Raw genomic sequence first — 11,233 nt, 5'->3', positions numbered from 1 at the left:
TATAATTAAAATTCTTACCGAGTTGCACGCACTTGGACTACAGGAACAGTGGCGCCATCTTGTGGATGTAAAATCAAGCATATGAAAATTCATTATGTGGAAAATGTGCAGATACCTCAACCAGCTTCTCTTTTTTATTTTAGTAAGTTTTTTTTTTTTTTTTTTTTTTTTTTTTATTTTATTTATTTATTTATTTATTTATTTATTATTAAGGGTCTTTAAAACAATACATGGGTGCAGGGTGGCTTAGTCGTTAGCATGTTCGCCTCACACCTCCAGGGTCAGGGGTTCGATTCCCACCGTGGCCCTGTGTATGCGGAGTTTGCATGTTCTTCCCGTGCTGCGGGGGTTTCCCCCCCCAGTCCAAAGACATGCATGGTAGGCTGATTGGCATGTCCGTAGTGTGTGAATGGGAGTGTGTATATGATTGTGAGGTAGGACAAGTCCACCCTTATCCTCCGAAGCTAGTATTGCCCACTTTAGCAGAAATAACTTCTTGTAGGCATTTTGCATAATTGTCTACCAGTCTCTGACATTGAATTTTTTTGGCCAAACAACTCTATCTTTGATTTGACTGTGCAGGGCACATTATTCTAATAGACCTGGTCTTTGCCTATATGCTCATTGGCAAACTGTAGTCTTGCTCTGATGTTCTTTTTAGACAGCAAAGGCTTTTTCCTGACATGCCTCCCATGCAGCTCAAATTTGTGCAATCTATTTCTGATTGCAGAAGCATATACTTTGACACAAACACTTGCAAGACTTACTAACAGATCCTGTGATGGAATTTGGGGCTCTTGGAGACTTCTTTTTGTATCAGATAGTCAGCTCTTTAGCTGAATTTGCTGGGACGGCCAGTCCTGGACAAATTGGCAGTTGCGCCACTTATAGATTATTTTCCTTACAGTGGAATGATATATTTCAAATAATTTGGACATCTTTTTAAATACCTTGCCAGGCTCATAGGTATCCACAACCTTTTTTTCTGAAGGCCTTTCAGATCTCTTTAGATCTTGTCATGATGATGCCACACACCTCATAAGCAAGGGGGACACCGGGCACTAGATATGAGAGGGGTATATATAAGTGTATCACCTTAATGAATAACCACTGTTTCAAAGTCAATCAAATACACTTACACGAGTCAGCAATGATACATTTACATTTACATTTACATTTATTCACTTAGCAGACGCTTTTATCCAAAGCGACTTACAAATGAGAAAAATACAAGCAAAGTCTTAAGTCTGTGATTCTTCCAATTTTTTATATGCATTTTTATTTATTTACTTTTTTCTTCCTTTTGTTCTCTCTCTCTCTCTCTCTCTCTCTCTCTCTCTCTCTCATTCCTTTAGGAGTGACTTTAACAGTGCATAGAAATGTAAATTTATCATTTTGGGAGGGGATGTGGTGGTGGCAGATTTAAAAAAAGACAAGATTGTCAATTCTACTCAAATTACTTTTGAAGCTGTAAAGCGACAAACCCAAAAATTGGCAATAGGAAAAATCCCTCAGACCCAATCAACTTTAATGACACAACTACAGTTTAACTACCTTATGTCACAAAGCAGTTGAGGATGCTAGTGCAGTTACTCAGTGGTTGTAATAACTTGGCCAACTGTACTTTAGCTTCTTTAGCAAGGCAGTGGTCGTTATCATGCTGTAATACTGCCCTGCGGCCCAGTCTCTGAAGGGAGGAGATCATGCTCTGCTTCAGTATGTCACAGTACATGTTGGCTTTCATGGTTCCGTCAATGAACTGTAGCTCCCCAGTGCCGGCAGCACTCATGCAGCCCCAGACCATGACACTCCCACCACCATGCTTGACTGTAGGCAAGACACACTTGTCTTTGTACTCCTCACCTGGTTGCCGCCACACATGCTTGACACCATCTGAACCAAATAAGTTTATCTTGGTCTCATCAGACCACAGGACATGGTTCCAGTAATCCATGTCCTTAGTCTGCTTGTCTTCAGTAAACTGTTTGCGGGCTTTCTTGTGCATCATCTTTAGAAGAGGCTTCCTTCTGGGACGACAGCCATGCAGATCAATTTGATGCAGTGTGCGGCGTATGGTCTGAGCACTGACAGGCTGACCCCCCACCCCTTCAACCTCTGCAGCAATGCTGGCAGCACTCATACGTTTTTTTCCCAAACACCACCTCTGGATATGACGTAAATTCAGATATTGTGTCTTGTGGACTATATGTAAACATTTGTTATCTGAAATAGATTATTGGGGGCAGTACTAAATAAACACATGCAAAAAAATGCTGTTTTAATCATCCCTCGTATTTAAAAAAATATTCTTCATTGTACATTTATTTTATTCATCAACACATGAATTAATCATGATAAAATCATGATCTGCTCCTGGGAATTAATCGACTCTCTCAATTTTCTGTGGAGTATCACAATTCTACTGGCAGATGAATATTATGGAGTGTTTTTTTTGTGAGTGACGACCCCCTCCCTCTCCCCTCAGCAGCAGTGATGTTGTCACGGAGACCAGGAAGTTCAGTGGTGGTGATGATTCTATTATGTCATGGAACTCTGGAGTCATGTGGCCTGTGATGTCATAAGCAACTTTGCTTCTTATAAAGAATTTTTCAGCGAGAACATATCATTCTGTATCTAAGCATAACTGCACACGATATAGCGAGTGTCATGTCTTCTGTGAGAAAAATGTCTGAATTCCTGTCCAGCGAGTTGAGAGGATTTGAAATGAACAGACAGCAGCAGAGTCTGTAAGTACTGTGAGCTTTTATCTTTTATCTGTGTGTATGTTTTGGTAATGTTAAATCAAAATCTAATCAAGATTTGTTGTCAAACAACTACCCATGAGATTTCTGCCGTTGTACTCAACACTGTTGTTTTTTTTCTTTAAGATACTTTGTGTCACTGTGCCAGATAAGCGTAGATAAATTCTTTGTATTACTGGAAGATTAGTGTGTTTTTGTTTGTGGATTTTTTCTTCAGGGAGTGTTGTACATATTAAACTTTGGCATGCTTTACTTTGCTGTGTTCATAGAAAGCCCACACTTCCCGAAGATGAGAGGCCGATACATTCGGGTCGTCTGCTGGGAAAGAGATTGGAGGCCATGAAAATGCAGGAAAACGTCAAACTGCAGATAAAGGTCAGGCCATTTACCACTGAGAGAGATGTTAGATTAGATTTGATTGTTCGATTAGATTTTAGCCTACAAGAACAATATCTGGTTTATAGGATGAAAATGCTTTTGTGATTTAATTAGGGCTGCAACTAACGATTGTTTTCATAATCAATTAGTTGGCCGATTATTATTATTATTATTATTATTATTATTATTATTATTATTATTATTAACATTATTATTATTTTACATTAATCGGATGGGGGCCGAGCAAACTTTCAGTGCCTTTTTTTTTGTTTATTTAAAATAAAATCCACAAACTGAGTGTTACAAATATAAATTCAGACTAAAACGTAACTGTTTGTCCAAAACAGAAAAGAACCCAAACACACACACACACACACACACACACACACACACACACACACACACACACCAGAATATAAAATTATTAATTTAGGACCATAGTTTAATTCGGTAATTTTTGTGAATCCATAAAAAAATAATGCATAAGTACTTAAATATAATATAAATATTAACTGGTTTCTGTTACTCACTGCCTTCAGACATATTATGTTACTTTTGATCAGAGTGTTTTAATTAGACATTACAGATCTTACTCACGCTACACTCTGTATCACCACGTCTGCATCGTACGTGAGGCGCAATGCGGCCTCGTTAGTAACACATCACTTCCTTTATAATAAGCTACAGAATTTACACTGCAAGCACGCAAATACAGCACATAATAACAAGAGACTGGAATTAAACTAAACCTTTTAAGCAACTCGCGACCGCATCACTGTCATGCTTCCGTGCTCCACACACTCAGATTTATAAAGTTTATAAATCTTCTTGCCGGTGTTTAATATAAAATGCTCCAGAGGACTTAGAGGTCACACACTTTCTTCCTCAGTCACGTGACGATTTCGCCTCTGTCAGATGAGGGCTAAGGTCATGTTGAGAATAAAAGGTAACGCTGACAGAAAGTAAACTGAAGAAAGTCAGTGTCAGTGACTCTGAGGCTAAAGCTAGTGGTGTCACATTATGTGCGTGTGACGCCATGCGTCGTCGACTAGGAAGCGGCTTATACTTCCGGTTAGTAAAAAACCCGCTAGTGTTCCATTTGAGATGATATTACCTTTCTAAAATCCACACACTAGATGGTAGACTACTCTGTGCATAGTGTAAGTGTATGTTATTTGGGACACAACTTTAGTATTTACTCTCTGGAGCATGTTTTCTGAATAGAAGTGACATTAATGAGTAAATCTCCCCCGTGCCACGCGCAGACCAACTAATCCATAATGAGATTCCTTGACAACAATTTTAATAATCGACTATTATCGATTTTATCGATTAGTTGTTGCAGCTCTAGATTTAATTGGCGAAGAACATCACTTTTTTTGTGTATTTTTGTAATATTGCATTTTACACTGTTTTTCCTGCCCCTCCTCTGATTTTCCACTGATTCTGTGCAGGAATTTGAGTCGTTTCAGCATGCACTGCACGAGCGTAAGGAGCGGCTGAAGGAAAAAGAACAGCAGCTGCAGCACCACCTACAAACCGACAGCTTCCTGAAGGTATATATTCATATACATTTACATTTACTCATTAAGACTTTATCCAGACTAACGGCGAGCTGTCAGAGTACAGTCTGCAGTGATAAATAAACACAAAGTGTAAGTCACAGCAGATAGATTACAGTGATGGAACTTATTCTTGGTGTCACATCTGTTAAAATTAGGAAAAGGAGTTTAGATTAAAGTAAGTAAGGCGCAAATACGTAAAAACCAGTAACGGCGTCATTGTTCTTTTACTTCCCACCTCTAAAGTGGGGTAGAATCCCGTTGACAGCCAAAGGGCCTTACTCAGGGGTCCAACAGTTTCTCTGACAGACCTGGGATTTGAACTCACAAACTTTATTAGTAAGAAATGTGAACCACTGAGCTGCCCCAACTGTGCTTTTCTTTAAAAATGGGATTAAAACTGTTTATCTAATATAACTATAGCACTTTCTGTACACAGTACAATGAGGAGCAATGGTGTTATGCAGAGAGGAAAGCAAGACGCAACAGAGAACTGATTAAGAAGAAGCAGGAGTACCTCAAAGAATTAAACGAGGAACTCATTTCTTTAATCACACAGCAGGAGCAGCTGAGGAAGCAAAATGAGACCAACTGCATCTATGCTGAATATTTAGATGCAGTGGTGAAGGAAAGCAAGGAGGTTAGTCATAACTCATTAATATTATTGTGCATTAATAAAACCACGAGTGTGGATGAAACATGTCAAATGAAATGCTGTAAAATGTGTTGATTGCATTATGAACATATCTGAGTTATCCTACAATTACACTGCAATTAAACTAACTGTGTAATATGGGTAGCTCAGTTTGGACCAGCTTTTGTGTTGTTTGGCTTCACATAGTGTAATATATCTTTAGCAACAGCACCCCCCCCCCCCCCCCCTCTCTCTCTCTCTCACACGCACACACACACACACACACACACACACAAACAAGAAACTCTGCATCCTCATGAACATTGCTCTCAGTTTCAGGAGCCGCGTGAACTGATTGAACACTATGAGGCACGGAGGTATATACAGAAAGAGCTGATGGCTTCTGTAGACAGGAAGCATGAAGAGGAGTTGAAATCCCGTGTCGATTTGGCATCAGTTAGGCAAGAGTACTACCTCACACGAGTGAATCGCCAGGCCATGATCAGCATGTTGTGGAGCCAACTGGAAGAGGCCAAACAACTGGTACTTAATTTGGTGAGTGATGATGATGATGATGATGATTATTGGTGGTGGATCCTTAGATTATGTTTGAATACCGGTTTAAAACACACTCATTAACTGCTTTATAAGACTTGAAGTGCGTAAGTCACGAGAGGCCATATGTGACACAAGGGGAGGAGGGTATAATGGCAGAGGGGACTAAATTTGCCTCAATTAGACCTGACTATTAGATTTGACAATGTCGGACTTGAATGAAAGATGGTACTTTAGCTGATCAGACCAACTGATATAATTATATAACCATTTACTGACACTATTATTGCAATGTTATTCTGTAACCAGGAGGCAACGTGGAACAATATTCAGAGGTCGTCCGAAATGAAAACCTGTGAGCAGACTAGAATCAACTTGACCACGTTTAACATGTCCAAGTATCTGTGGAAGATGGGCACCGAAATTCCCAAGTCACTGAAGCCACAGGACACTATAGAAGCGTTGGATAAGGTAATGTAGAGAGTTGTTAATACTTAACATGCTAATGATGATTAAGAAGTATCTATATGTATGTTTTTGTGCAAGTGTTTTATCTGAGTGTTATATTTCTGAAAGCAAATAATCGAACAATGTGAAATTCTGAAGTACTGCATATGAAATTCTCCAATGAATTATTAATGTAAAGTGCTAAGTCTGACACATTTACATCATTAATACTTGTGTTGATTAATATGTATTGTCCCTGTTAAAGGACATCTTTTCCTACCAGGTTTAGTGGCTGTAGCAGCTTAATATTGTACAACACACCATATCCACACATTTATGTCAAAATATGTCCCAAAAGTGAATGGAAGAAAATATTACACAATACATATGCTTATAAAGCATAATATTTGTATTGCTGAAAGCAATGACATTACAACTTACTTGTTAAATTCTTTTCATTCACAGATTCAGGAGTTCATTTGTGATCTGACATCGATTTGGGAGAAAGTGAGCAAATCTAAATCTGAAAGAGAAGAGATCAACAGCAGTACAAAAGGACAACACAAAACTAAAACTAATTCCAACACAAAACGCTAATTACAAATGGTTTAATTTTTCACCTCCTAACCACCAGGGGTGCTGTTTGAATAGCTGGATACTTCTTATGACCTGAAACGCTGGTCCATCAGCAGAATTTAAATTTTAAATACTGCAGCTTAGTCATCAGAATCCACCAGAAATGTTTTGGAATATAAAGCATTGACAACCATTGTCCTTCATGGACAGGGCTCTCTAGTGGTGGGGGATGTGTTTTGGTGTAAATCCGAGGACATTTGTCCGTTTAGTGCTCGTAATAGGCTGACAGTAATGATGTGGGTGTCTAGCTAACAAGCCTGATTGTGCTCCAGCTGTAAGGGCTGAACCAGCCTGAACACTACGGTTCAGATATCCGTTCACCATCAGCTAGGAAATGGGGGAATTTTGCGAGGACACTGGGGTTATACCCCTATTATTTACGAGAAGTGTCCTGTAATTTTTAATGACCACAGAGAGTCAGGGTAAATCTCATGCAAAAGACAGTGCTGTTTTAACAGTATAATATCCCCACTAAGCCCCAAAGTAAGTGCCCCATGTTGGCCTCCTTAATACCACTTCCAGCAGCAACTGTAGTTTTCCCCCATCCAGATACTGACCAGGCTCAACCCTGCTTAGCTTTAGTGGGAAACCCAGCAAGAACTGCAGGGAGATATGGCTCTGGCAACAGTGGCTGTTTATGACAATGGTAACTATTTATGGCAATGGACTAAGAGGCGAATTCTGTACAAAGTTGCAGAATGTTTGCAGCTAGGTTGGGAAAAAAGAGAAAATCCAGGTGTTTAAAAATCTCCCCCCTGACAGTTAGGAGGCATGAAATTGAGCAAATTTAACAAATAAAGAAAAATAAAAAGGAATAGCAGTCAGGTCTTTGGTCTTTTTGTTCAACAAGTTTGAAATGTACTATAAATAAAGATTGTGGCTTACTTTCTGGAAGGATTAATCTTCTGGATTTGGTTCTGAATTAAAAAAAGATTTAATAATGGTAAGATCAGTCAGGCGAACATATAGATGTCAATGTAAACAATGTCAAATTGGCACCAGGGAAAGATACAAATACATACATACATAAGAAATAAATTACTACATAAATACAAATAAATACATAAAGGAAGGAATGAAGCCTGAAGTATATAATATAATAAAAATGACAAGGTTTTACACAAAAACAGTCCATGTGGAACACAGATTCTATATTTTAATAGCTTTCCTGTTTAAGTAATTAATGTTTACATTTCACATCTTTTTTTCAAATTGATAATAAAAAGGGGTTTTATATTTACATAATACCTTTACCTAACTACAAATAAAATATTCATGTTCCAGTTCTCTTTCATAATTAGTAAACTCAAATAAAAACCAAAAAAAAGCACATGTACACATTTTTTTTATTATTATTTTTAATTAATTTACAAAGACTTCAGGAGCACGGTGGCTTGGTGGTTAGCACGTTCACCTCACACCTCCAGGGTCTGGGGTTTGATTCCCGCCGGGGCCGTGTGTGTGGTGTTTGCATGTTCTCCTTGTGCTGTGGGGGTTTCCTCTGGGTACTCTGTTTCCTCCCCAGTCCAAAGACATGCATGGTAGGCTGATTGGCATGTCCAAATATGAGTGTATGTGATTGTGCCCTGTGATGGACTGGCACCCTGTCCTGGGTGTACCCTGCCCTGTGCCCCATGCTCCCTGGGATAGTCTCTAGGTTCCCTGTGACCCTGAAGCAGTAGAAGATGGATGGAAGGATAATGAATTTAATCCATTTTGGAATAAGGCTGTAACATAACAAAATGTGGATAATAATATATATATATATATTAGATCTTTCTTTTTTGAGTCTTTGAATCACTGATCACCATTGTTTGTCCTACCCTTGCACTTCACCGCTTTGTTCATTCTCATTTCTTGAAGATATTTGCCGGGGGAAATAAAGCATGTAACTGTTTCCTTCACAGTCACTGTTTTATTTTGATTAAGTCTTGAGAGAAAGTATCTTGGAAATGCATAAAAGTGTAGTTTGTGGTGCCATGACCAAAGTTTCAAAGAAAGAAGGGCGTGTTCTGACTGAGAATAAAGTCGTAGCATTATGAGATTAAAGCCATACTATTTTGATAATAAAGTCGTAGCATTATGAAAATAGCCATACTATTTGAAGAATAAAGTGGTAGCATGATGAAATTAGTCATACAATGTTGAGGATAAAGTCATAGAACTATGAGATTAAAGTCATATTATTTTGAGAATACATTCATAGCATTAGGAAAATAAAGTATAATTTTGAGAGTAACACATATTAATGGTAGAAAAACTGCATGATTATTATCATAAGGATAGAAATATGACCCAGCAGCTTAATCAATGCAAGAAATGGATGTCGAGGATTTAGTTAAATCTGACTTCAGGACTGGTTTCAGCAACAAAGAAATTCTTTATGTTTTTGAAGATGATGAATCCCGCTACATTTTCTCCAGTTACTTACTGAGCTGTAGATCTCCCCCCAAATATTATCACCTCTCAGGGATAAATGACTTCTCACCCCAGCCCCTCATGTGTGAAATCAAACTGAAGAATAAAACCTCAGCAGATGGGCGACTTTAAACCATCAAAGCTATAGAATGAAAGAATTAGTAGTGTTTACAAAAATACATTCAAGCATTTTTTTATATAAAATTTTTTAAAATTGCAACGCATTCTTGTCTATACTCGTCTACACAAAAATATAATCGTGCCAGCATATTGATTTCTTTCATTACAAAATATACTTTTTAATTAAAATTAATCAGTAATCGGATGACGTGTACTGAATGGTAAAAAAAAATAATTAAAAAAAAAAAAAACAGCCTATATTTTTATATTTCTGCTTTTAATTTGACCAGGTCATTTGCAAGGCTTTTGTAGTTCATTCCCACATTGAGGATGTGAAGTTCACAGTAATCGCCCTATAAATTTACATGTGAATCCAAAGATACTCATAAGCCATTCATAAGTTAATCCAGCTACAGAAAGTGAGCATGTGCATTTTACACCCTGGATTGCACAATTAATGAAACTGCATTCCTTTTCTATATAAAAAAAAAGTTTTTAAAAAGTTAGTGATACTTTCTTGGCCACATTTGTAAAAGGTGGGGCAGTGAAAATAAGTCAATATAAAATAAATATGCTCAAGAAGACCCATTTTAAAATTACGAACAATATAGTTCTTCCCCCAGCATGCGATTTTAAAAAAGTACATGCAGTGTAAAAAATAAATAGTTTAATAGTTTTAACGGACTACTGCATGATATGAGCTTGGCATTCCTTGCCTTTGAGAACTAAAGAGTCTTAGCTTTAAATAACTTACATATATGTGTTATTATTTTAGTATTCCAAACAAGTATTTTAAATAAAAATGCTCACAGGGAAGCTTTAGGTTTTTCCAACTAAGTTTTTTTTATTTATTAAAATGGCTTAGCATTCCATGTGGAATATGTTTAGGAAGTGACTTGGCTATATTTAAGGAAATCTTTAAGTACATTTACATTTCCTCATTTAGAAGACGCTTTGATCCAAAAGTGACTTATAAGAACATCAGCCAACAATATTCATTCAGCGTTCTGAAGATGAAAAAAAGTCCAACTGCATTTAATAGGCAGTGATTTCTGTCATTTAATAAATAATGTCATAAAGCATTCTTGTATTTTTCAATCTACAGTTTCATAAAAGTTTAACAGAAAAATCAAATTGTAGTCTGTAGAACTGCACCTGTTTCTGAATATTTCTTGATCTAAATAAACATTACAAACATGACACTTGTAAATTAAAAGAAAACAAATATATATCCCCAAACCTGCAGATCCTTAAAATAAAAACACAGCTAAATGGTGAACAAAAACGTATTAAATACGAATGATTGACAATAACTTGTTAATAATAATAGTCCATCACATGAATCTTTCTTATTGGCACTTGCTGGGCCTCCAATCAGTGTTGATCACACCCCCAGTGGCCACCTATGTCTACATGGATAAATACAGATGATCCGCCTGTAATGACAACTCAAAATGACTTAGATCAGCAAAGTGCATTCGCAAGACATCAGGACGATGAGGGCTGCTGGAAGATCTGCCCGTGAAATACACCACCATCTATGTTCAGTTGGGGTACAGGCTACATTGTGCACCATCAGGAGACATTACAAAGAACGAAGACCACACATTAATAAACCTCGTAAGATAAATAAGTAAGTTATATCCTACCAACTTCATATAATATGACGGTATAATAATAATAATAATAATAATAATAATAATAATAATAATAATACTCCT

The 11,233-nt window shown here is 37.3% G+C and overlaps 1 protein-coding gene and 1 pseudogene across 1 annotated transcript; both read left to right on the top strand.

Moving 5' to 3' along the window:
- Positions 1-2,635: 2,635 nt before the first annotated feature.
- On the top strand, positions 2,636-7,809 carry LOC108280084 (coiled-coil domain-containing protein 42 homolog). Its single transcript, XM_017494855.3, has 7 exons — positions 2,636-2,747; positions 3,032-3,137; positions 4,595-4,696; positions 5,142-5,342; positions 5,670-5,891; positions 6,201-6,362; positions 6,804-7,809. Exons 1-7 carry the CDS (start codon positions 2,668-2,670, stop codon positions 6,933-6,935), a joined length of 1,005 nt encoding a protein of 334 aa, XP_017350344.1. The 5' UTR covers positions 2,636-2,667; the 3' UTR covers positions 6,936-7,809.
- Positions 7,810-11,008: 3,199 nt separating this feature from the next.
- Positions 11,009-11,233, top strand: part of LOC124629199 (uncharacterized) — a 2,992-nt pseudogene continuing 2,767 nt past the window's right edge.

The sequence above is a fragment of the Ictalurus punctatus genome, chromosome 19 (assembly GCF_001660625.3).
Source record: "Ictalurus punctatus breed USDA103 chromosome 19, Coco_2.0, whole genome shotgun sequence".
In the NCBI taxonomy this organism is placed as follows: Eukaryota; Metazoa; Chordata; class Actinopteri; order Siluriformes; family Ictaluridae; genus Ictalurus; species Ictalurus punctatus.
This window is presented reverse-complemented; position numbering and strand designations above follow the sequence as displayed.

Excerpts from the sequence above, each read along its gene's own strand:
- LOC108280084 (XM_017494855.3), top strand. The coding sequence starts at position 2,668 with ATGTCTTCTGTGAGAAAAATGTCTGAATTCCTGTCCAGCGAGTTGAGA. Across the intron at positions 5,343-5,669 it reads TGGTGAAGGAAAGCAAGGAG|TTTCAGGAGCCGCGTGAACT; the intron begins GTTAGTCATAAC and ends CATTGCTCTCAG. Across the intron at positions 5,892-6,200 it reads AACAACTGGTACTTAATTTG|GAGGCAACGTGGAACAATAT; the intron begins GTGAGTGATGAT and ends TTCTGTAACCAG.